The sequence below is a fragment of the Peromyscus leucopus genome, chromosome 1 (genome assembly GCF_004664715.2).
Source record: "Peromyscus leucopus breed LL Stock chromosome 1, UCI_PerLeu_2.1, whole genome shotgun sequence".
Taxonomy (NCBI): Eukaryota; Metazoa; Chordata; class Mammalia; order Rodentia; family Cricetidae; genus Peromyscus; species Peromyscus leucopus.
In genome coordinates, this window is record NC_051063.1 from 487927 (window position 1) to 515203 (window position 27277).

Below are 27277 nucleotides of genomic sequence, written 5' to 3' on the forward strand. Positions count from 1 at the left end.
GAGGCTGCACGTACCCCGGGAAGAAACGTGAAGAAGTTGTACTTCTGGTTGTTGATGACATTTCGAGGGTATCGCTGGTCCCTCTTCTCGGGGTGTCCCAACCAGACAGTACGGGGCCTGGGCTCCCCTCCACCACAGCATCTCAGCCACTCACAGCACCTACGGGAAAGACAAGCCCACGAGATTAAAGCCACGCCCCCATTCTATCAAGGCCACGTCCATGTTATCCAGGCCATACTCACATCTAAGCCACACCCCATCATCAAGACTATACCCACACAGCATCTAAGTCATGCCCACAAGTGCCCGTGCCAGAGATTCACATAAGGCCAAACCTACACCATCAAAGCCACGCCCACATCTGTCCACTCTCCTCATAATGCTTTTCTTTAAAGGGTCCTGGCCAGGACAGGGCCACAGCCACCCAATGTGGGATAACAACCAACCTCCAGTGACCTAAGACGTAGTGGTCCAAAGAGAAGGTGCTGTGTCCCTGTGACAGAAGCTTCAGAATCACCATGGAAACAAGCCCCTGGGCGTGTCCAGGAGGGGGTTTCTAGATCGGGTGACCCACCCTAATGATGGACAGTATCAGGAGTGGCATGTAGACAGTATCATGGGCTCCCAAACTGAACAAAAAGGAGAAATCCAGCTGATCGTCGGCATTCACTGGTCTCTGCTTCCTGACTGTGGACACGTGACCAGCTGCCTCACTCCGGTGGCAATGGCTTCCCTACTTCGATGGACTATAAACCAAAATGCAAACCCTTCCTCTTTACGCTGCTTTGTTAGGTATTTAATCACACCATCCAGAAGTGTAACTAATGCAATCCTGAAACCCAGTTATTTCAAAAATACATTCATTGAAAAATAAAAAATAAAAAAATTTAAGAAACTTTATATATCTCAGGAAGAATTATTATGGTTTTTATACATTTTATAGATGAGGGCAGGGGGTGCAGAATGGGGTGCACAAGCCACGATATGAGCAACAGCCAGATCTGACCTTGCCCTGTGTGGGTCCCTGCTCAGTCAAGACTATTACATAAAGAACAGCGGAGGATCTCTCCACCCCAACTGTTCTCTTTTTAGTAAATGTTAAAGGCGCAAGGCAGAAAGGCCATGTCTGTGTGCCTAGAGAACCTGGAGACGGGCCAGTGGCCAGCTGCAAGAGCAAGGACCTGAGTGCCACTCCCTGCCCAATCTCCCCAAGCACCAACCCTCCAGCACCCTGCTCCTGGCTCCCAGTCACCTCACATAAGCCAAGGGACACACAGGGCTCTACCACCACACAGTAAAGCCACTGTGAGAACCTGCTTCAGCGGAGCTTGTAAACAGGGGGCTTGACAATCACCCGCCCGAGACTACAGTGAAACACCACCACAGCCACGTTTGGTGCTCACTCCACCTCCCGCTTCCGTGTGCACAGGCTAGGAGGAGGAAATCCCCGGACTGCCGCCCCTGTGCTATCACCAAGTAAAACCAGGCAGATATAGCGACTATGACTCACATAATGCCTGGTCCGCTCTGGACCCTCCTCTTCCCCTTCCTCCTGCAGGTCGGGTCTGGATGGGATGCCAAGGTTCAGGGCTAAGCCCATGGGACCCATGTGTGGCAGGACCCCAAAGCGGAGCCAGCCGCGAGCTGCTGCTCAGAAGCTCAAAATTTCCATGATGAAACACAATGCTCTTTCTTAAAAATAGCATCCTCATTCCAGTAAACTCAGCTGGGTGGAGCATGCTGGGATACAGACAGGTGCCACAGCCAGTAACTGCTGCGAGCCACTGAAGGGGTTCTAGGGCCAGAATCCACACAAGAAGCCCTGTGGACTCCACATTCTTCACATGCCTGCTCTCAGGTACAGCCACCTCGCTGGCTTGAGGGGACACTAGCTGAAGCTGTGTGACCTGAGTGTTAGAAGCAAGGAAAGAGGAGGCAGGGGAGATGGAGGGATGGATGGGGGCGGTGGGGAGATTCACCTCACAGGCAGCAGACCACTTCACATGTAGAACGTTCCTGACAATCCTCACTCTCCCACAATCCTTCATGTCGTACCTAAGAGCTGGTGAGGTGGCTGAGGGGGTAAACACGTTTGCTGCACAGGCGTGATGGCCCAAAGCCCACAGTGAACTTCCTCCTGAGAGCTCCACATTCATGCCACACTCACACAAACAAATGATAAAGTCAAATCAGATCAATCAATAGAAAACATTGCATGCCACATAATCTAAAGAGAGATGGAAACGAATTAAGAGAACCACAGTTTATTATTCCTACAAGTTTTGTGGGTTGTTTTTTTTTTTCTGTTTTGTTTTGGCTACAAGTTCCACATATTAAATAATTAGGTTGTTACTCCTTAGTAACCTATAGGGGTGTGTGTGTGTGTGTGTGTGTGTGTGTGTGTGTGTACAAGAACCAGGATGTTTATCCCAGCATTCATAGTGTAAGCCAAACATCAGATGCAAAGCCATCCATTCCTCAGCAAGAAACTGGTTAACTTTCCAGAAATGATCCATGAAGTGGACTTCCCAACAGCCTTGGCAGCTTCAAACATGAAACGGTTCCATCGTCCATTTGTGCTAAAAGGCAAAGCACTAGAGTTGGGGAGGTGGTCCAGTGGGGGGGGGGCGCCTGCTTCACAAGCATGAGGAGGCCCGGAGCTCAATCTCCAGAACTCCAGGTCAGCTTCCTGACTGAGGACGCAAGGAGATCAGCTGCCTCATGCTCCTGACGCCATGACAGGCTGCACCCTCAAACCATAAGAAGAATAAACCCTTCCTTCCTTAAAAAAATAAATAAAGCCAGGTAGTGATGGCACACGCCTTTAATCCCAGCACTCGGGAGGCAGAGCCAGGCGGATCTCTGTGAGTTCAAAGCCAGCCTGGGCTACCAAGTGAGTTCCAGGAAAGCACAAAGCTACACAGAAAAACCCTGTCTCAAAAAAGCAAAATAAATAAATAAATAAATAAATAAATAAATAAATAAATAAATAAATAAGCAAGCAAGCCAGCCAAGCATAATTGTATGTATGTAATTCCAGTATTGGGGCAGCCGAAACAGGTGATTCCTAGGGCTTCCCAACCAGCCAGCCTAACTTACTTGCCAAGTTCCAGGCCGAGGAAAGACTTGGACCCGCTTCACTAACGTTTGTTCTTAACTCTGTGTAGCTATTGGCTGGGAGACTAGATGGTTCGTTTTGCTTTTCCTGTTAAATTCATTTCAGTACAGACCACCCACTGAGGAAGCCCTTCCAATACAAAGCACCAATGCAGCCCAGACTGCCACACTTGTAACCCACACGAGGCCGCAGAGCATGTTCAAGGTTGGTCTGAGCTTAGGCAAGACCCTGTCTTTGTCTTAAAAAAAAAAAGTCATACTCCAGGTCCTGAGAGTACCAAACTCTAGAACAAGACCCTGGACTTTTCCTTCACAGTCCCCCTTCCCAACATGTCCCTAGAAGATGCCAACAAGGTCTTTCCCCCCTCCTATGGTCCCAACCACAAATCAAAACACACTCCACCAGAGTTCACTCAGGGCAACCAGTGAGTTTATTGGACTTGCTTACAGAGCATGGGTGAGGGATTCTGGCAGGAATATGGGTGGCCCCAAAGCAGTCAAACAGAATGGTCTGCGCCTGGATGATATATCCCCTACCTCAGTGAATCTTCCCCACCCAATACATACATACTCCAGCCCCTCCCAAGAGGCCAAGTCCAATTGGGGCAAAACTGCATACAAATGTCTAGATACTCAGGACCCTCCCTGGTCCCTCCTTCTATGAGGGAAAGTCAGTCAAACTGCCGGACGGTGACAGACGCTTCCAAGCATGGCTGTTTGAAGGAGACAGCAGCTGTTCTACCTTGAGGACCTTGTTCTACAGCACTCAGCACATGGAAATGAAGGGCCCTGCATTATCTGAGCGCAGCAATGAAGGCCAAGTCCGACCCCAGTTAATCAACTTGCTCGCCTGTCAGTCAGTTTCCACCGGAAACAAGCCTAAGTTGCAAACTTTCAACACAGATCAGTCTGCGCTTCAGGTCAACGGTGTTTGCTGAGCCCTTGGAAAGAATGGGGCGAGCTGTCTGGTTTTGGTCATGGTTTGAGCACAGGTCATCCTGAGCACTCACAGGCCAGATCCTCAGCTGGGCCGTGGGTACTTGCACTGACTAACACAACGGAGTCCCGTGGTCTAGCGGAGGGAAACTGAGCAAGCCATGCCCCACACTGGGTGCCTCCAGAACGACCAACCCTCCTCTTATAGGACACCAATGAGGAACCAATGCAGCACTGCACAAAAGCCCATGTTGGGGAACTGTCGAATTCACTGAGCTTACTTATAAGCACAGATGAGAGAGAGTCACTTCCAGGGGTGTGACCCCAAAGCAGCTGCACCACTGAGAAGCCACCCCAGCATGGATGCCACCTCCCTCATAGCTACATGGATGGAGTGCTCCTCCAGAGTCGAGACACTGTAGCACCTCTCTAGAATATGTGCATGGTTGGGACAAACTGCAAAACACTGGCCAGGAGGAGGAGGAGGCGACTAGAATCTCACTCAGGAGAGAGCCCAGTGGCACTGCCGACCCCTTCCATCCATGAGGGAACATCAGCATTAACAACCCAACCCGGGGGTCTCGAGCCAGCAGCCATAGGGGCTCTGACGATGAGGATCACTGAGATGCTTGGAGGAAGGGGTTCTCTAACAATGCATGTATTGGCACACAAGAGAACCCCAGCCCTTAAGGAGACTAAGGCAGAAGGACTGAGTTTGAAGATATCCTGGGCTAAATAGTGAGATGGTGCCTCAGAAGAGTAAAAGTAAAATAACCACCTCAGCAGCCATGTAACCACGCAGAGGAACACAATCCAGGCAGATGAGCTGACGAGGTGAAGACCGAGAGGCAAGAAACAGCCCCTGAAGCAATCAGAGAAGACTGGTCCAGATGAAATAGTCTACCATGATGGGAAAAGGGAGGATGAGTGAGACCAGAGGAGGGGTGAGGATGGAGAAGGAGGAGGGAGGAGAGGAAGAGGAGGAGAAAGGAGGATGGAGGAGGAGGGAGGAGGAGGAGGGGAGGAGGGGGGATGGATAAAGAGGAGGAGGGAGGATGGATAGGGAGGAGGAGGGGGAGGAGGGAGGATGGATAAGGAGGATGGATAAGGAGGAGGGAGGATGGATAGGGAGGAGGGGAGGAGGGAGGATGGATAAGGAGGAGGAGGGAGGATGGATAGGGAGGAGGGAAGATAAGGAAGAAAAGCAGGAAGAGGGAGGAGGAGGAGGAACAGTGGGCAGAAATGTCAGTCTCATCACCAGGGCAGAGTCTGGATCTTAACATGCAGTAGAGCTCACTGGAGCTACAGCAGCAGACTGGAAAGGCCTTCCTTACATTTTAAATTTTGGATTTATTTTATGTGTATGAGTATTCTGTTGGCACTCATGTACGTGCACATGTGCTATACATATGTAGTGACCAAGGAGGTCAGAAGAAGGCATTGGATCTCCTGGAACTGGTGTAATAGACAGTTGTGAGCTGCCATGTGGTTGTGGGAACTGAACCCAGGTCCTCTGGAAGCAGTCGGTGGTCTTAAACACTAAGCCATCTCCTCAGCCTCCTGATTTACATTCTTTTTTTTTTTTGTTGTTTGTTTGTTTGTTTGTTTTTCGAGACAGGGTTTCTCTATGTAGCTTTGCGCCTTTCCTGGGACTCACTTGGTAGCCCAGGCTGGCCTCAAACTCACAGATATCCACCTGGCTCTGCCTCCCGAGTGCTGGGATTAAAGACGTGCGCCACCACCGCCCGGCTTTTATTTACATTCTTAAAAGATCACTCTGGGGCCAGTGAGATGGCTCAGTAGGTAAAGGAGCTTGCCATCAAGCCTGAGAACTTGAGTTCAATCTCCTGGACTTCATCACAGAAGAAAACTGACTCCCATGGGTTGTCCTCTGACCTACATACACACACTGTGGTGTGCACAAGCCCTACACATACAAATAAATGTAAATACACACACACCCCAATTAAAAAAAGAAGTCATCTTGGTTGCTAGGCAGAAAAGATGCTGTGGTGGACAAGAATGGAAGGGGGAAGGGGGAGGGAGGGGGAAGGGCAGAGGGAGGGAGGGAGGGAGGGAGGACGTGAATCAGGAAATCATCTGGAGGCTGGTGCCTCTGTCCAAGCACACAGGACAGAGACATAGGACCAGATGCGGGAGGTCCCAGTGGGGGCCTGCAGGGATCTGTGCAGACCCTCAACATGCTGTGGATTGGACGGACATGTACACTCTCCAGAAAGCTGAGGAAAGTCATGTTCTCACTTCCAGCTCACAACTGCACAAGCCAGGGGCTAGCACATCCCTCTGTCACAGCAGATGGAGAACCCGCCGACACCACAGCTGTGTCACCCATTACCGAGTGGCAGAAGAAGGCATGGAACCGGTGCCTGGCTGATCTGGACCCAAGTCAGGAACTCACAATACCTGTGGATCTACTTCTACTTTCTTTTGTTTGTGGGTGTGCTTGACTCATGATCTGTTTTATAGCCCAGGCTTAACCACAACTCATGGCCCTCCTGCCTAAGCCCACACTTTGCTTTGGTTTTGTTACTTTGTTTTGTTTGTGACGGGTCTCATGCATCCTAAGATGCGTAACAGAGGATGATGGCTTTGACTTCTGATCCTCTGCCTCCATCTTCCAAATGCTGGGGTGATTCCCGCGTGCCACCAACCTGTTTAGGTTGAACTGCAGATCCAATGTGGGGCCTCACGGCTAGACAAGAACTCCCTGGACAAAGCTGCATCCCCAGCCCGGCTGGGGCGCTTCAACACCAAAGGGAACTGCCACCTGCTACAACAGTGATTTTTTTTTCAAGACAGGGTTTCTCTGTGTAGCAGTCCCCGCTGTTCTGGGACTCGATTTGTAGACCAAGCTGGCCTTGAACTCAGAGATCTGCCTGCCGCTGCCGCCTGAGTGCTGGGATTAAAGGCGTGTGCCACCACCACCAGACCAAAAAAAAAAAAAAAGCAAAACCGAACAACAAAATCTTCTGTCCCACATTCTAGATAGACTGGGAGGTAGCCACAAGGCAGAGCACTTTAAGAGTGAGAAGCTGAAGGTCGGGCACAGTCCCAAGGCGCATGGGCCCTGTGGGTAGGGTAAGGCTTCAAGCCAAACACACCCAAGTGCCAACTCCAGCCCAGGTCAACAGTAACAGTGGGCTTTGGACCACTCATCTGTGATCTGAGCTGGCCTTTATGAAGGAGAAGTCCTGTCATGAGGAACTACTTTGAGAATTTGGAATTATGTCCACGGTATAGACGAGCACTTAGTGCTTAAGGAATTCAATTAATTACAGGCTCTCCTTGTTGTGTGTGTGTGTTTGCTGGAAACAGGATCACTATGTAGACCAGGCCGGCCTTGAATTCATACAGATCTGCCGGTCTCTGCTTCCTGAGTGCTGGGATTAAAGCTCTGCACTACCATGTCTGACTATGGGCAGTCTTTCTGAGATTTATGTTATGTGCATGCATGTTCTGTTTGTCTACATGTATGTAAAAGCACTGTGTGTGTGCCTGGTGCCAGCAGAAGTCAGAAGAGGGCACTGGATCCCCTAGAAGTAGTCACAGGTAGTTGTGAAGCGCCATGTGGGTGCTGGGAAGCACACCCAGGCTTCTTCAGGAGCAGCCAGTGCTCTTGATCTCTGAGCCTTCCTCCCTCCAGGCCTCATATCTTATAAGCTATGTTTCACGATTTAAAGAAAAAAAAGAAACTTTTCACAAAATAACTCGGTCATTGTCTGATAGCAACAGCAGCACAGGGTAACCAACAAGGGGTGACAGGAACATCACCTACGGCGTGCATACACTCCTGCACCTTTGTGTGAATCTGTGGCTAGTATGTGTTTTTCATATAAAAATAAGTGACTTATTTTAAAAATAAATTAATTTTAAAATAAATAAGAAGCTAGGGAGGTATCTCAGCGGCTGGGTTCTTGCACAGCGTGTATGGGTTTCTAGGTTCTGTCCCTAATACTGTAAAATAAATCAAAGCCCACCACCCCTATCTCACCACCTGCTCTCAGGTGGGTCACTCACCTCCACCATGGCAGGTGCCAGGCATGTCTGTCCTGCCCATGTTGAGGATGAACTCCCCCAGGCTTTCACACGCCCTGGGCACCAGCAGTTCCTCCTACTGTACTTCCCCTTTGATCTAGGCCACTGGGTCACACAGGCTGTAAAACAGGTGTAGCATGCAGCCCACAAGCAGCACGAGGCACAGCGGGGACCTAGAAATCACCAGCACCAGCCAAGGGTGGCGGGGCGTGACTGGGATCCCAGCGTGGGCAGTAGAGGCAGGAGGACCAAGGGCTCAAGGCAGCGTAGGCTACGTAGTAAGTTCAAGTCCTGGCTACACAAAACCCTGCCTCAAAACAACACAACAAAAAAGAAATCCAGGTACCCGTGGATACCAAAACAGTCAATAAAAACAGTCGATATGTCGCCTAAATGCGAGCTCCATGCATACCAGTGAGTCCTCCAGCCTCTGGGCGACCATGCGTGGCTTCCAGCCAACCCTTCTTGCCCATGAAAAACTATTTCCCACAAAGTCCAAACTGGGAAGGGCAGAGACAGGCCATGGTCCAGTTTTTCCATGCCGCCCCACTCTGAAGTGCTGCCTCGATCTCCCAGACTGACGACTTTGGAAGGAACCTAAGGACAGACGCAGGACATACACCAGGGACCCCCCAGCAGCAGCCCTGTCTCACTAGCTCCCACCCCCTCCCCCACAGTCATTAACACCACTTCTGTGTACCCATGGTTCCAAGTTTCAAGGTCCATGAACAATACACACCGTCACCCATTCCTTCCAGCACGGGAAGGCTGAGGCAGGAGGATCACTACAAGTTCAAGGTGAGGCTGGACTACACAGTGAAATCATGTCTCAAAAAAAAAAAAAAAAAAAAAAAAACCAGAACCAGCCAGTGTGGTGATGCAAGCCTTTAATTCTAACACCCAGGAGGCAGAGGCAGGGGATATCTGTGAATTCCAGGCCAGCTACGGCTACTTAGTGAGACCAAGTTTCAAAAAAAACAAACGGGCTGGAGAGATGGCTCAGGGCTGTTGTAAAGGACCAGAATTCAATGACCAGCATAAGCCTGCCCCGCCCCTGCCCTCTGCAGCTCCAGTTCTCATGGATCTGATCCACTCTCCTGACCTCCCTGGACACCAGGCATGCAGTACACATACATAGTGTGTAGGCAAAACAGCCACACACATAACAAAAAGAAGTCAAATCCTTTTCTTGCTTTTTTAATGTAAAATAAAAATCCCAAACAACAACAATGCACCAGCGGTGTTCACCTCGGCCATTTCTCAAAGGGGAACTCACTCTCTCTAGGTCATGGGTATAGACAGCGCTTCCCAAACGTGAACCACAGTCTTGTTTGACCACGTGGTCTCTGAAGCCAGTTGGGCCTTGGGAGATGGGCCCCTCCCTATGAACTTTCCTCCTCCTTCCGCGGCTCCCATGGAGACCAGACTGACTGTCACAGTGCTGCTGCACCATGGGCGGGCCTTGGCATAGAGAAGCCTCAGCAAGGCCACAGGAAAGGTTGCCAAAGCCCTGTACAGTCAGGTGGTGGTGCATGCCATGCCCTCACCTTAGGGGGCTGAAGCAGGAGGATCAGGAGTTTAAGGTCATCTTTCCTGCATGCCACATTCCAAAACAAAATAAAGGCCACAGAGACGCTGCACCTAATCCCAGGGGGGCTGCACCCAGGAGTCAGGCCAGGCAGGACTTGAGCATAAGCAAGCAGAATGCTATCATTCCTGCTGCCAGGGACACTGGCCCCGGGGTTCCAACTATGCTACAAACCCCCTTTTCAGGCAAGCCAGACATGACCACACTCGGCCCTCTTATCCACACCAGCTTGTGGTGACAAACTGTCACCACACCTGTCATCCCAGCCCTGATGGTGGCTTTGGGACCAGCCTGGGCTACATAGTGAAACCCTGTCTCAAAAAGACCACACAAAGTTTAGTAGTACTCATTCAACACAGACTGAATGGTCAGTCTCCTGAATTCAACCTGTCCCAAGTCAAGGTCACCCAACAAAGACTACAGAGCATTCACATCAAACAACTCCTGGAGAAGAGTTAGGATTGGTCCTAACCCTCAAATATAGGGAAATTCAGGCTTTTGCAGAACCTCCCAGAAACCCACATAATAAAGACAGATCCCCTTGAGCATCTAGTGACTTGAGAATATGGCCAATAAAAATTCCTCCAAAGACAAGGTTCCCCGAGATGGCTTAGTAAGTAGAGGCCTTTTCCACAAAGCCTCATGACTTGTTCGGTCCCCAGAACCATGTTCTGGTGGAAGGAGAACCAAGACCACACAGCTGTCCTCTGACCTGTGCCCTGAGCACCGGGGCACACACTCCCTCTGTCCCCACAACAATAATAATAAAATTTCATTTATTTATTTAAACAAGGTCTCATCATGTAGCCCAGCTGGCCTCGAACTCAGAGATCTGCCTGCCTCTGTCTCCTATATACCAGGATTAAAGGCATGTACCACTACACCTAACATAATATATATTTGTTCTTTAATTTAAAAAATACATAAAGGAGCCAGGTGTGGTGGTGCATGCCTTTCCCAGCAGTCAAGAGGCAGAGGCGGGTGGATTTCTATGAGTTCAGGCCAGCCTGGTCTACAGAGCAAGTTCCGGGACAGCCAGGACTACACAGAGAAACCCTGTCTCAAAAACAAGCAAACAAAGAAGAACTATAATTTACAACAGTAAAAACAAGCTGAATTAAACCAATGACTAGCCGTTCCCTGAAGGTTCTCATGGGAGGGAAACAACCCTGAGTGTTAACAATGGCAGGCTAAAACACACACATCCTCAGCTCACAACTGCCTCTAAGTCCAGCTCCAGGGACCCAATGCTCTCTTCAGTCCTCCACAGAACACACTGTGTGCACTCGCGCGTGTGTGTGTGTGTGTGTGTGTGTGTGTGTGTGTGTGTGTGCACACAGATTTTTTTTAAAGGTTGAGCTTTACGTAACTCTGAGCTGAGGCACTTGTGTGGCACATGCGAAGGCCCTGGATTCCAACCCTTAGCACCACAAAGTGGTGATAATAATTTAGGCACAACATCATTAACTGTCCTACAATAGGAATTATCACTTTCATTCCCAAAGGGAAGAGTTACTATTTAAAAACCGCCCTGGGAAGCTGGGTGAGATGCCCCATAGCTGTGATCTAAGATCCTGTGAGAGATGAGGACAGGGGAAGGCCAGCCTGGGCTATATGAAGCCCCGCCTTCATGCAAAACATTCCACTGGGGCCCTGGAGTTGGGGGTTCTCAGTACAGTTCTGGGGTGTGGTCTTCCTGGTCCCACAGCTCCTCTGTGGTTTCACCATGCAGGGCTCTCTCTTATCAAGGCTCTGATCCCACAGACCCTCATTCTAGCCCCCATTGCTACTCAGGAGGGACATCTGCGACTATGTCCCCAAGGCTCAGCACTGGGTTAGGGACTGCTGGGAATTTCGGTTATGCCATAGCTGTGAAGCCGCAGCGAGCGGGCAGCTGTGAGGCCGTGAGGGCACCTCAGTCACCAGGCAGGTGTGGGCTCAGTCTGCCATCTGTGATCCAGGCCTCGGAGAAGACGCTGGCAACCTGCCCATCTGCCTAGAAACAAGAGTTACGGAACGGGGGTGGAGGTGGGGGAGAAGAAAGAGGAAAGGGAGGAGGAGAAGGAAACAGACAGGCTGGGAAGCCTGGGCGGCTGCAGGGCGCAGTGCTGAGAGACCTGAGCTGGTGCTCTGAGCTCTGCAAGCCTCGCTTTGCTGGGCACCGAGCAGCAGGACCACATGGAGTCCCTAGACAAGCCTTACACACCTGGGACAGAGGCCCTGGCACCTAAGACTCCAGGTTCACCCAGCCTTCCCGCCACGCCACGGCCACGGCCACGTGATGCGCCTCAGGCACACAAGCGCTGCTGCGGAGTCTGCCTCTGGTGTCCCCAGAGCTGGTGCTGCCAGCCACCGAGTCTGCGCGCAGTAAATATTTACGGAGTGCGTGAACGCGTGAGTCACGGGGCTATTTTTAGTCTGAGTGGTCTGCTATAAATTTCAGTTGCCTTTTGGGTGCATGTGCAGAGGAGGAGACTGGAACACCTTGGCTGGCCTTCCATGAGACGAGCGGTGTACAGAACCAGAGCGTGCCGCTGGCCTGGGCTGCCTTACCCAGACAAGTGAGGCCTCTCTCCTCAACCCTTCCCCGCTTTGTCCCGGCTGTCACTGTGCTTTGGAGCACAGAGTTCAGAACCAAAGCTGCAACCAACCTGGGAGAATGCAACGGGAAACACTAGCGCCCCCCCCACTCCCACTCCCCACCCCTGCCACCCCTTTTTTTTCCCTTTTCAGTCCCTAGGGCTGGAACTCAAGGCTTGGTTCCTGGCTGAGCACATGCTCTACCACTGAGCCACGCCCACAGCCTCCACAATGCTGTTTCAAATATTTGTGCCAAGTATGATGTGCGTACTTGTAATTCCAGCCCTCTGAGGCAGAAGCATGAGAAAGCTGCTCTAAGTTTGAGGCAAGCCAGGCTACACAGTGAGTCCCTGTCTTAAAAGCAACGGAAAAAAAAAGGCATTTGCTGCAGGGTATGGTGGCACATGTCTGTAATCCCAGTACTCTGGAGGCTGAGGCAAGAGGATTACCATAATTTTAAGGCCAACCTGGGATATGGAATAAGACTCTGTTTCAAAAACAAACCTGAAATTCATCAGACACCATGGGACCCCACTGCCAACTGTCTCCCTCTGCTTCACTCTACCTGGGTTTGTGGCTATTGTTATCTGAGTTTGGGGTACTTGTTTGGTTGCTGTTCCTGAGGCTTGAATCCAGCCTCTCCCACATGCTAGGCAAATGTTATTTCTATACTTGCCTTTGTATGAAGAGGCATATGCAATACGTGTTATGAATAAGGCTGGTGTGTTGTTGCTTTGTTTTTGAGACAGGGTCTTATGTAGACTTAGCTGGCCTTGAACTCATGGAGAACAACTGCCTCTGCTTACCAAGTGCTGAGAAAAAAATTTTTTGCCTGTTTGGGTGTCCCGTGTCCCCCGCCCCCAGGCAGGGTTTCTCTATATAGCCCTGACTGTCTTGAAACTCACTCTCTAGACCAGGCTGGCCCTGAACTCACAGAGATCCGTCTGCCTCTGCCTCTCTAGTGCTGGGATTAAAGGTGTGCACCACCACTGCCCTGCTGTTTTTTTTTTTTGTTTGTTTGTTTTTTTAATTTAAAGACTTAGCTGGGCACGATGACACACACCTTTAATCCCAGTACTCAGAAGGCAGAGGCAGATGCATCTATGAGGCCAGCATGGTCTACAGAGTGAGTTTCCAGGACAGCCAGGGCTACACAGGGAAACCCTGTCTTGAAAAACAAAACAACAACAAAAAATCTAAAGTGTGTTCCAAGTCAATGATTTCATTTTGAAGAGTGATCTGGAGGATCTGGAGAGATGCTCAGTAGTTAAGAGCATATGCTGCTCTTGCCAAGGACCAAGGTTCAGATCCCAGTCCCCACATGATGGCTTACAACCGTCTATAACTCCATATCCAGGGGATCTGCCTTCTTCCTCTGGCCTCCGTGAGTACTGCACACATGTAGTACACAGACATACATGCAGACACTCAGAACATAAAGTAGCTTTGTGGTGGTAATCTAATTGTACTGAAATATTATTTTGATTGTATGTTAATAAATAAAGTTGCCGGGTCAGAGCTATTAAGCCATAGCAAGAGTGTGCGGTGTGGCACACGCTTTAATCCATAGATATCTGTGTTCAGGATATAGCAGCATTGAGACATATGCCTTTAAGACTAGGCTGTACATTCAGACAGTGACGAGCAGTCATGTTTTGGTTTACAACAATGAGAAGCAGAACAACATACTATAAAAAAAATGAACAGACAGAAGTAGCTCTCTTCGTGAAACTGGACAGCAGGAGAAGGTGAGATTTTAGCTCTGAGCTCTGACCTCTCGCTTTCTCTTTTACATTGTTTCTGTGTTTCTTATTTAATAAGACGGTTGGTTACATCGACATAGCTTCATCAGTTAAGACAAATAAAAATCAGGTTGAGAATAAACACTGAAATATTCTATCCTTTCTCTTTCATTAATATAAACATCACTCATGGGGTATAGATCAATGGAATGCCGATCAATACTAGGTCTCAAAACAGACCACTTCTGGAGAACGTGGAGTTGCTGGTGTTACCAGGTCAGCCTGGTGGCACTGAGAGTCTCAGAAGCACGCTTACCCAGCATGCTTGAGGCCTTAGGTTCCAATTCCAGCACCACAAAACCCGAGTGGTGGCGTGGGTCTGTGACCCCAGCACTCAGGAGGTGGAAGCAGTATGATCAGAAGTTCATTACATTTTTATTTATTTGTTTATTTAATGTTGGGGGAAGGAGGGGCATGGGTACTATGGAACAGGAATGGTCACAGGACAACTTGAGGAAGTCGGTTCTCTCCTACCATCACAGGGGTGCTGGGGATTGAACTCAAAACCATCAGCCTTGGCAGCAAGCGCCTTCATCTGCTGAGCCATCTCATAGCCCCTGCAACATACTCACAGGAAGCTCTTAAAACTGGACTGAGCTTGGGCTGGAGAGATGGCTCAGGAGTTAGGAACACTGGCTGTTCTTCTAGAGGACCTGGGTTCAATTCCCAGCAACCACACGGCAGCTCACAACAGTCTGTAGCTCCAGTTCCAAGAGATCTGACACCTTCACACCAGTGTACAGCCATGTACACTTTAAATAAAGTTAAATAAATTATTATAAAAAAAAAAACCTAGCCTGAACTCAGCATCAGTAAAAATAAAGTTTTATTAACAACAGTGAGGTAGAACACTCCTGCCAACATCGCAGCCAGTGTTCCCCTAGGACTTCTCTACTGTAACAGAGGATCCTAAGTTTAGACATTAAATAATAAAAGTGTATTCTGCCCAAAATGATGGCCATGAATCTAAGATCAAGGTAGCTACAACTTGTTTTCCTCTGGGGCCTCAGTGGTTTGCAGGTGGCTGGGTCCCCCTGTGGCATTTCCTCGTTCATTCTCAGTGTGCCAGGCCAGATCGAGGCCACCCAACCATCTTGCTCTTTGTCACACTGTTAGGTAGTTATCTTGGGGGGGGGGTGTTAATGGGCGCCTGCTTGTCACAGCACTCACGTGGAGTCAGGAGACGGAAGTCCATTCTCTCCTTCTTCACACGGGTCTGGGACCCAACTCAGGTCATCAGACTCCCTTCTACCCACTGAGCCATCTCAATAGCCCACATTTTGTCTTGTTTTTATTTATGAGTACAAGCTTTATCATGTTTTATCTTAATCACTTTTTTTGTTAGGTTTTTTTTTGTTTTTTTGGGTTTTTGGTTTTTTGGTTTTTTGAGACAGGGTTTCACTGTGTAGCCTTGGCTGTCCTGGAACTCTCTCTGTAGACCAGGCTGGCTTCAAACTCAGCGATCCACCTGCCTCTGTGTCCCCAGTGCTGGGTTTAGAGACACGCACCACCACCACCTGGCTCTTAATCACTTCTTTAATGGCCTTCCAAATATGGTCACACTCAAAATTAGGGTTTCTATATGGGAATCTGGGGATGGGGAATACAATCTAGTCCACACCACTTCTCAACACACCCTACTAATATAGCCGACCTGCAGGTATGGGACTGTTACCCCAGCTACTCTGGAGGCTGAAGCAGAAGGATCCCAAGTTCAAAGCCAGCCTCATTTACAAAGTGAGCTTAAGGCAAGCCTAGACAATCCAGAGAGACCCTGTGTTAAAATAAAAAGAAGCCTGGGGCCGATGCGGTGGTGGCTCACACTTTAACCCCAGCACTTGGGAGGCAGAGGCAGGTGGATCTCTGTGAGTTCGAGACCAGCCTGGTCTACAAAGCGAGTTCCAGGACAGCCAGGACTGTTACACAGAGAAACCCTGTCTCAAAAAATCCATAAATGAATGAATGAATAAATGAATGAATGAATGGGTATGGAGGTGCAGTTCAGAGGCAGGGAGTTGGCCTACATATGTCAGGCGCTGGGTTCAATGCCTAACACCGTAACAACAAAGCAAAATAAAAAGTTCCTTCCAATTCTAAATTAAAAGGCTGATCTCACTGTGGAAAACAATGGTCCAGATATGAGTCCACGAGGTTTGGTTTGAAGACAGGATGAGACACTTTTAAAGAACAACAGGAACAGGGCCACTCAAAGGGAGTGTCTGGAAACTGTGCTGGCTTTCCCGTTGGAGGGGGAGGGGTGCTGGCATCCAGTGGGTGGGGCCTGGGATGCTACCACACACTCCCTAAGGAAAGAAAGGGCAGCCTACTCCACAGTCACATCAGCATGCTGGGGATGAGCATGCAGCAGTGCGCCTTGAGTTCACCTCTCGTCATCACAACCTGCCCACAGGACCACCTACTGCCAGACCCTGCCATAGGCAGGATGCTGCCACCACTGCCTCTTCCTCAGGGACAGCAGCCAAGGGCTGGTCTCTGAGAGCTAACAAAGAAGCTCTCAGTGGAAGCCTCCCCCACCCCCATACGTCCCTTCCAGCTCCTCTCTTAATCCCCTCCAATTCCATTAAGACAAATAAAGCAACATTAAGATGCTTCCTGCTACGCCCGAGGAGCCGGGTTCAATCCCTGCACCCACATGGCTGCTCACAACATACTCTAACTACAGCTTCGGGGATCTGATGCTGGCTTCTGGCCTCTGCTGCACACAGGTGTGACATGTAAACTCATGCAGGCACACATACACAACATTAAAAATTTTTAAATAAATGAAAAGATTACCCGCCTGGAATATAGTTCAGACGGTAGGCTGTTTGCCATGTACAAAGCCCTGGGGTCCATCCCTAGCACCAAATAAACCAGGTATATGCTAATGCACACCTATAACCGCAACACATAGGAATCACATGGAGGCGTGAGGGTCAGGAGTTCAAGATCATCCAGGTTACATACTGAACTGGAGGCCTAGGATATCTGAGACTTTGTCTCTGTCTCTGTCTGTCTCTCTCTCTCTCTCTCTCTCTCACACACACACACACACACACACACACACACACACACACACGATCCGTCCACAGAACACAAACATCTTTTAGTCTCTGTGCACAGTCAGGTTATCGCATTTCCTTCTAGGATCTTGTGGTCAGAGCCATTGCCTTGTCCCTTGAACACCAGCATTAGGACGGCCTCCTACCTCTCTTTCAAATGACCCTTGTTTTCACTTATGCTGTAAAAGGAGACTTCCTGCCGCCACTACAAAGAGAAAACAGACATCGCTGGATACAGACAGGGGAACCCCATGAATAGCTCAGGGTCTTCCGTGACCCACCTTTGCACGTATGTACTGAGCTTATCAATTCACACAAATCACAAAACGGACCCTCGTTAATAAAAACTAGCAGTATTCCATAAAAACATTATCACCAATCCTTTTTTAAGACAAGGTCTTATGTCACCAAGGTTAGACTCGAACTCACTATATAGCCAAGGCTGGCCTAGAATTCCTGATCCTCCTGCCTCCACCTCCCCGGTGCTGGGATTATAGATGTGCACCTCTTGCCTGGTTAAAACGATTTCTTTCAAAACTAAACCAAAGCTGGATGTTGTGGCACACACCTTTAATCTTAGCACTTGGAAGGCAGAGGCAGGCAGGTCTCCAAATTCAAGGCCAGCCTGGTCTACAGAGAGCTGCAGGACAGCCAGGGCTACACAGAGAAACCCTGTCTCAAAAAACAAACAAACAACAACAACAACAATAAAAACCGAACCAAGCCCCAGGGGCAGGATACAGCTCATTAGTACAGCACTCGCCTGGCATGCACAAGGCCCCAAATTCAAACAATTCCTGGCACTACTCAAAACACAACACCACTGGCACACACCTGCAATGCTAGTACTCAGGAGGTGGAGGTGGAGGCAGATTGTGAATTCTGAATTCGAGGCCAGCCTGGACTGCATAGTGAGTGCTCCCCCAACCCCAACCCCCCCCCCAAGTGCTGAGGAGACCCTGTTTCAAAACAAACCGCAAACAAACACCAAAGTCCACTTCACTTGAAGCGGAAGGCACTTCCTGTCCGTGACTGAGCTTGAGCAGATATGAAGAGAACTCGGTGTTCTGTGAGCAGCCGATGGTCCAAACACAGGCTGCTCAGCACCCGACTCCTTGCGACTGTGGCTCAGGTCAATGTCAAATCGCAGTGGTTCGTCTCCTTCGGGACTGGCACCAAGGACTTTCCTTTACCCCTCCCCCTGGGCCCTACCTGGGCTGGCAATCACACATCCCCTGGTCTCCACAGGGACAGGCGCATCCGGTCTCCTGGAGTGGCAGAGGGCAGGACTCTGTGACTGGCAGCGGATGGCACAAGAGGAGCTGGCAGAGGGCAGCCAGGTGACTTCCTGATGGCCCGCTGCCAAGACTTCTTCCCACTGTTTGTACCCAAGAACGCACAGAGCCCTTCCAGAGACACCTCAACCCGAATGAGAGAAGGCGACGGGAAGGGACGGGACGGAGGCTCTAGACCTCAGTCGGCCGCGGAGACTCCTCCCCAAACACACCCCTGAACAGACGGCATGACGGCCACCCCTCTGCACACTGAACAAAGGGGCTCATTGAACACACTGCGGGTGTGATAGCTCACAGCTGCAATCCCAACACTCTGCAGCACTGCAGCCTGAGGCCAGCCTGGGCTACAAGAGCCCCTGTCTCAAAAAAAGGCCACAACATGGCTGGAGGGACATCACGGCGAATGAAGAGTGCTAGGCACACAGGTCAGACAGCCTGTAATCCCGTCTCTATCGCCGAGGTTTCTCTGCAGGTACCTGTGCGGACACACACACACACACACACACACACACACACACACACACACACGCAACTAAAAAGAAAACAAACCTTTACAAAGAAATCCCACTGGGTGGGTGGTACCCACCTATAACCTTTAATCCCAGCACTTGAGAGGCAGAGACAGACTGGTCAGCCAGGGCTACCTAATGAAAAGAAAAAGGGGGGGGGGCAAAACCAAAACAGCATAAAACAAACAACAACAATAAAAATAACAATAAGCTACTTAAATATGGGTTTTTTTTACTCTGGAACTCACTCTGTAAACCAGGCTGGCCTCGAACTCAGAGATCCACCTGCCTCTGCCTCCCAGGTGCTGGGATCAATGGCGTGTGGCACCACCACCCAGCTCTTTGATTTGATTTTGGTTTTGTTTGTTTTAATAAGGCAGTTTTAAAGACGCACTTTATCTTTTAAAAGTGTCGTGCTCAATGCTGCAGAGTGTCATGTGCACATCCTGCGTTTATCCCCAGCACAGCTTAAACAGGGTATGGTATGAATGCCTGCACCCCCAGTGTTTCAAGGAAGAAATGGGACGACTGAAGTTCAAGGCCATCCCTGGCTACCTAAAAAGTTCAAAACCAAACTGGGGTACATGAGACCCTGTCTCAAACAAAAACAAAAACAGAAACCTCTGCTCTGAGGGGCACTGGCAGGCTGGGCCGTTCTCCCCGGCCAGGCTTGTCTGACACCTCACCCAGGCCTTGGCTACAATACTCAGCCTTCCCATAAACATCTAAGGCCCCTGTGCTGGTTGGTCCAGGATACCTTTTGGGTCTTAAATAAACATTGTCACTCCCGCCTCCCCTCTACCCCCACTCCTACCCCTGCCCCACTGTACTGAGCTGAAGGCAGGTGGTTCGAATCCTGAGCCTGCAGAAGCCTGAGACCCTCACCCCCAGCAGAGTCCCCAGCAGCACCCCGGGAATGGGCAGCCCCAGAGAGACTGCCCAAGGTCTCCTCTTAGCATCGCTGTGTGGCTGTGATCAACTCCCAAGGTGTGAGTGGTTCACATGATGCACACCTATTCCCTTCCAGCCCTGAAGGTCCAGAGCCCAGGAGGGGTCCAGTGAGGACTGAAGTCCGAGTCTATGCTGCAGTTCTGAAGGCTCCAGGAGAGTCATTTCCCAGCTTCCGCGAAGGCCCCCACGCCAAGCACCTGCCAGTCCCTTATCACCAGACAGCCACATGGCATCTTTTCTTTTTTTATTTTAACTTAAAATTTTTCTTTAAATGACTGTGTTAAGTCACTTTTCTACTGCTGTGACAAAACACCTTGACCACAGAAACCTACCAAAAAAGAAACCCTTTAGCCGGGGTGGTGGTGGCTCACACCTTTAATCCCAGCACTTGGGAGGCAGAGGCAGGCGGATCTCTGTGAGTTCAAGGCTAGCCTGGTCTACAGAGTACCAGGACAGCCAAGGCTACACAGAGAAACCCTGTCTCAAAAGAAAAAGAAAGTGTTTGATTTGTGCCAAGGTCATGCACGCGTGACGTCCGAGGACAGTCGGGAGTCGGTTCTCCTGTCTTTCACGTGGGTCACAGGACCCCAACTCAGATGGCCAGGCTTGGCAGCAGGTGCCTGAGCCATCTCGCTGGCCCTCTGCCTTAGTTAAGATTTCTATTGCTGCGACATAACACCATGACCAAAAGCAAGTCAGGGTTTATTTGGCTTACACTTCCACATCATAGTCCATCCTGAAGGAAGTCAGGACAGGAACTCAAGCAGGGCCGGAACCTGGAGGCAGGAGCTGACGAAGAGGCCGTGGAGGGGAGCTGCTTACTGGCTTGCTCCCCATGGCTTGCTCAGTCTGCTTTCTTACAGAACCCAGGACCAGCCCAGGGATGGCACCACCCACAATGGCTGAGCCCACCCTCCTCAATCATTAAGAAAATGCCCTACAGACGGTTCTTATGGAGGCATTTTCTCAATTGAGGTTCCCTCCTCTCAGATAATTCTAGCTTGTGTCAAGTTAACATAAAAATTAGCCAGCACACCCTCGCTTACTTTTGGAATGTTTATTTCTTTTTAATTGTGTGTATGTGTGCATGTCTGTGGATATGTAACATAAGTGCAGGCATCTGTGGAAGCCAAAGGCGTGGGAGCTGGACTCACAGACCATGGGAGGCACCTGAAAACAGGCCCCTGGAAACTGAACTCTGGTCCTCCAGAAGAGCAGCAAACACTCCTAACTTCTATACCATCTCTCCAGCCCCACCCCCTTTTTTTCCTGAAACAGGGCCTGACAAGCTCAGGCTGCAATATATATGAAATGACCAACTCTGGATCCTTCTGTCTGAATTCTCAGAGCGCTGGGATGCCAGGCAGGTGCCATTATGCCTCAGTTTATGCAATGTTGGGGATGGAACCCAGGCAGGCCTTCATGCATGCTAGGTACTCCACCAACTGCGCTCTATCCACAGGGTGCCCCCTTACCCATTTCCTGAGACAAGACAACTTACTCTATAGCCTGGCCTAACCTAGAACTCACTACCTAGTTGACAATAACCGTGGATCTAACCTCCCGCCACTCTCTCCAGAGAGCTGTGATCACTGACATTCTGCATCACATCTGGTTTTATGTGGTGCCAGGATTGAATTCAAGGCCTCCTGTACGCTGCTCAGCCAAATGCTCAGCTGCTCATTTTTTCAAGTACAAAAATACTGGGTTAGAATATATACATACATAAAATACACATACACTTGTATCATGAGCTCTTCTTTTCAACCCAGGTCATAGCCAGAACACCCGTGTCTCCAAACATCAACACATCAAATATCACAGCCAGTCTTGGGTCAGCAGAAACCCAAGCTCCTTGGCCTTCCTGCAGTCTCACACGTGGTACCTCTCTGATGAAACACGTTTATATACCAACTACCAAGTCACATATTTCTAAATTGCCCACCATCAGTGGCCCTCTCCTCTCAAAAGAACACCCGATACGCTGAGGATGCAACTCAGTTTGTGGGTACTTGCTTAGCAGGCAGGAAGCCCTGGACTCTGTTCCCAGCACCACATTAACTGGGTGTGGTGGCACACACCTTTAATCTCAGCATTCTCAGGAGGCAGAGGCAGGCAGGTCTCTGTGATTTCAAGACTAGCCTGGTCTGCAGAGTGAGATCCAGGATAGCGGGGCTACACAGTAAGACCCTGTCTCAATAAATAAAGAATTATCAGAAGAGTATCCAGAACACCTCACACCAGGGTAAACATCATGCAAACACCTGTGTGTTACGATCAGACCCGGGCAACACCTGAGGTCTACTGCGGGCCTACAGTGAGAAACTTTGCCTGGGCTAAGTCTCAAAACAAACCAACAAAATAGATTTAATTTTTTTGTGTTGTTTTATTTGTTGGTTGGTTGTTTTTTCAGGACAGAGTTTCTCTGTGTAACAGCTCTGACTGTTTCAGAACTCCTTGTATAGACCAGGCTGGCCTGGAATTCAGGGATCCACTTGCCTCTGCCTCCCGAATGCTGGAATTACAGGCAAGTGCCACACCGCCTGGCTTAGTTTTTGTTATCTCCACTTTGAAGATGAAAAAAAAAAAAAAAATCTATGGGGCTGGAGAGATGGCTCAGTGGTAAGGGCACTGGCTGTTCTTGCAGAGGACCAGGGTTCAATTCCCAGCACCCACGTGGTGGCTCACAATTGTCTGTAACTCCAGTTTTAGACAATCTGACGCCATCTCCTGGCCTCCACAGGCACTGTACACATATGGTGTACATAGATGTGGGCAAGGAAACACTCATAAAATAAAATAAATTAAAAAACATTTTTGAGACCTGGCTGGCCTGGAACTCACAAAGATCTGCCTGCCTCTGCCTTGTGAATGCTGGGATTACAGGTGTGGGCCACCATGCTAGTTTAAAAATAAATCTTTGAAAAAAAAAATCTCAGCTTGACATTGCTACTCCCGAAAACGCAGGCTACATATGGGAACCACAAGCCAGCACAAGCCTTTCAGGTTCAGGACTCAAATCGGAATCCATGTCACTCTAGGAAGCGAATGGACTCCACAGCCTAGGATCCCACACTCAAGTAGAACTCTTTAACAATTATTTATTTGGGAGAACTAGAGAGATGTCTCAGAGGTTAAGAACACTAATTGCTCTTCCAGAGGTCCTGAGTTCAATCCCCAACACCCACATGCTGGCTCACAACCATCACTAACTCCAGTTCCAGAGGATCTGATGCCCTCTTCTGGCCTCCAAGGGCACTGCACACACCTAGTACACATACATACATGCAGGCAAAACAACCATACATGTAAAATAAAAATAAATCAATCTTTATTTTTCATTTGTGTGCGTGTGCATGTGTGTGTGTGTGTGTGTGTGTGTGTGTGTGTGTACACAAATGTTTTTCCTGCTAGTATTTATGAGGACCAGAGGCCTGGTACCCACAGAAGTCAGAAAAAGACTTCAGATCCCCTGGAACTGGAGTTATATATGGATGGTTGTGAGCCACCATGTAGGTGACTGGAATCCAACCTGGGCTCTCTGCAAGAGCAACAAGTGCTCTTAACCATTGAGCTATCTCTCCAGCCTCTAAGTCAGTCTTTAAATAAAACAAAATAAAAACAATTTACTTTGTGTTGTGTATGGGTGCAGAGGAACACCAACGTGTGTAGAATAGAAGCCAGGGAACAGCCCTGCTAGAGCTGGTTCTCCTTGCCCACCTGTAGGCCACAGGGGTCAAGCTCAGGCATCAACCTCAGCAGCAAACATCTCTCCCTTCTGAGCCATCTCCACCGGGTCTCGATATGTAGTCCTGGCTGGTCTGGAACTCACGACATAGACCAGTTTGGCCTCAAACTCACAAGATATCCACTTGTGATTATAGACATTTGCCACCATATCCAACTGATTTTTTGTTTTCTGTTTTTTTTTTTTTGTTTTTTTTTTTTTTGTTTTGGGGCACAGGGATTTTCTGCTGTCCTGCAACTCACTCTGTAGACCAGGCTGGCCCCGAACTGACAGAAATCTGCTTGCCTCTGCCTCCCAAGTGCTGGGATTAAAAGTGTGCACCACCACTGTCCAGCTCAACTAATTTTTGTAGATATAAAATTATCTGCCCTCCTGGGCTGGAGAGATGGCTCAGCAGTTAACAGCACTGACTGCTCTTCCAGAGGATCCAGGTTCAATTCCCAGCAGCCACATGACAGCTCACAATTGTAACACCGGTTCCAAGGGACACACCGGCGGCACCATGGCAAAAAAACCAAGACACATAAAATATATTTTTAAAAAAATTATCTGCTCCACTCCCTCTAGGCCTCTGAAAATCAGAGCATATTTCATAGTATGAACTATGACTCTTAAATTACCCCTCGAATTCTTCTGTCATGCGCTGACCAAGGGCTTCTCAACAAGGACTTCCATTTATAAGGTAGAGGGCCTTTGGAAAGACAAAAGTCAGGCCTGGTGGCACAGAGTTGTCTTCCCAGCTAATCTACTAGGGTGGCTGAGGCAGGAGGATCACAAGTTTTAAGTCCCTCCTGGGCTCAGAGTGCATTCACAACCAAGAGGAGAATTTCAGTGAGACCCCCGACTCAAATAAAAGGTAGAAACAAGTGTTAGAGCCGAGCCTGAGCCCAGCCCAACCTGCTGAGAAGCAGCCTCCAGAGCGTGCACGGACCTCTAGCAAGTATAAAATTGAAGGTGCCCAGGCACTCACAAAAGGCCGCACACACTCCCACAGAGCCCATAGCACCCTCCTTTATAGTCTGTGTGGCGCCCAACACGATGTAAACACTACATAATCACGCAGGACCACGGAGGGCATGCTGACATGTTCAGGACGCAGGTGATTTCCATTTGTTCACATTTCATCAGTCAGCAGGTGGCTGCATCTGTGGACCCAGTGGCCACAGTACAGACCCCAGAGTCTCACGTCAAAGACTTAAATGGGCGTTAAGTTTGCCCGGGGGAACCCCCTGCACCTGCCCAGCTGGGAAGCCCACACCTATTACGCAGATCTCGTTTAAGTCAGGTCCAGCCCTTGCACAAATCAACCACGGCACGTTACAGTATGTGAATTTAATTAATTAAAATATTTATTGCGGAGGCTGGGGGTGGGGTTCCAAGCAGAGCTCTAACGAACTGTCTTCATGGAAACACACGTTTTGGGGGCCTTGGGGGGTGTAGCTCAGTGATAAAGTGACTGCCTAGCAGGCTCGAGGACCTGCGTTTGATCCCTAGCACCACCAAAACCCTCAACAGTAAGAAAGCCAACAAACACAAACAGCCCCCGCAGGAAGTGTGGGCAGGAAGTCTGGGAACCCTGTTCCAGCACCTTCCCGCCCCCACCCCCCAGTCCTTCCGTTTCCGTTTCCCACTCCGTAAAATGGAATAGGGGCCTCCGACTTGAGGCCTCAGGGCCGCCAGGCACAAAGGCCCACAAGATGGCAGCTGGCATCTCTCCTCCTCTACACTGACACCTGGTCAGCAGCCCCACCCAGCTCCGGCATCCCGCGGCCGAGCCACCGGGAGGCGCCGCGGGCCCCGCCCAGCCGCAGCGCCTCACCTGCGCGGCCCGGAGACCACACGCACCTCCCAGGTCCCACCCCCGGGGGCTCTGATTGGCGGGTGGCGGCGCAGCCGGGGACTCTGCATTCTCACCAGCCCGACCCTTGTCCCCAGGGGATCGGCCCCGCCCCGGCCGCCAGCGCCCCCCCGGGGGAAGGGGGGTCCCCGCATCCCAGGACCGGCTCTCCCGGCCTGCGGCAGGTGCCCGCCCTCCCCGCGGCCCGGCCACTCACCCCGCGCGCGGCCTGCTGTCCACCCGCTTCTTGTGGCGCACCGGCTGCAGCGGGATGCTGTCCGTCATGTCGCCGCCCGCCGCGCCCCCTGCGCTCCCCGCGGCCTCTGCGCCGCCCCGGGGCAGGGGGAGGAGGCGCCGGCAGCGGGCGGGCCGGGCCCGCAGCGCAGGGGCGAGGTCGCGAGCGCCGGGCCACGCGCGGAGCCGCCCGCGCGGCCCGACCGACGGACACGGCCGCACCATGGGCCCCGCTCCGCGCTGAGCCCACGCGCGCGCCCGCCGCCCGGGCCGCCGCAGTGTCCCCGCCCCGGCCCGCGCCGGCCGCGCGCCCTCCCCCCCCCCCCCAGCCACCACGCGCGCCCACCCGGCCACGCGCCCCCCGCCGTACCCGTGAGCGCGCGAGCGCGCGCGCGCCCCCCGCCGCACTCACCCCACCCCGGGCATTCTCGCCTGCTCGCTCCGAGCCGTGTGCACACACCCCGCCCCGCTCACCCCACCTCCACGCCTGCCACCAGCACACACAGCCTGCCTCCTCGGCTTCACCCAGCGTCTCACACTCGGGTCCCCCAAGTCTCGGGCCCACGGGGGCGGGAATGTAGAGGTTTTCAGACCCCCTCACCCACCCTCTTGCACCACCCACACCCCTCTCTCTACCTGGAATCTCAATCACACAGACTTAAAGCTGCGCCTCCACCCAGACACCCTTGCACATCTCTGTAGGGACCAAATGCCCAGACACAGCTCTCCTCCACCCAGATCGCCTGCACAGGGTCACTGTCTTGTCTGGCTGCCTGCCTCTCTGTCTCGGTCTCTGTTTCTCTAACAGGTTATTGGGAAATTAAGAAGACTCAGGGCTGCAGAGATCGGCTCAGCATTTAAGAGCTGCTGGACCCACCTGCAACTTCAGTCCCAGGGGATACGACACCCTCTTCTGGCTTCCAGGGCACCTGCACACATGTGGCATACACTCACACATAAGGCATAATCTACTTAAAAATAATAAAAACAAACCTTTAAAAAAAAATCAGCATATAGGAGCCAGGCTTGGTAGTGCATTCCTTTAATCGCAGCACTCGGGAGGTAGAGTCAGGCCATCTGAGTTCAAGGCCAGCCTGGTCTACAGAGCCAGTACTAGTACAGCCAAGGGTACACAGAGAAACCCAGCGTCAAAAAAAGATTTTAAAAAGGGGGGGGGGGACTGGAGAGATGGCTCAGCGGTTAGGAGCACTGACTGCTCTTCTAGAGGACCTGAGTTCAATTCCCAGCAACCACATGGTGGCTCACAACCATCTGTATGAGATCTGGTGCCCTCTTCTGGCCTTCAGGCGTACATGCAGGCAGAACACTGTATACATAATAAATAAATAAATCTTAAAAAAAAAAAAAAAAAGTCAGCATACAGGGACTTGCATCAGCATTAAACTGCTACCCACCTGAACTCAGTCCCAGGATACACACCTCTTCTGTTCCAGGCACCTGCAACATGTGATACACTCAACATAAGCATAATCTACTTAAAAATAATAAAAAACAAACGTTTAAAAAAAAATCAGCATATAGAGCCAGCTTGGTGGTGCATT

The 27277-nt window shown here is 50.5% G+C and overlaps 1 protein-coding gene across 4 annotated transcripts in view; it reads right to left on the bottom strand.

Moving 5' to 3' along the window:
- Atp9a (ATPase phospholipid transporting 9A (putative)) overlaps positions 1–26172 on the bottom strand; it is a 108833-nt gene extending 82661 nt beyond the window's left edge. Inside the window, exons 1-2 of one of the 4 annotated variants that reach the window (XM_028859026.2) lie at positions 26128–26172; positions 15–159 (exon numbers count right to left, since the gene is read on the bottom strand). In XM_028859026.2, coding sequence (XP_028714859.1) covers positions 15–159; positions 26128–26141 — 159 coding nt within the window. In that variant the 5' untranslated portion in view covers positions 26142–26172. Of the gene's footprint in view, positions 1–14; positions 160–1510; positions 1715–18353; positions 18673–25698; positions 25893–26127 lie in introns of those variants that run through there. The other 3 variants (XM_028859024.2, XM_028859025.1, XM_028859027.1) reach the window with 3 other exon arrangements.
- Positions 26173–27277: the final 1105 nt, after the last annotated feature.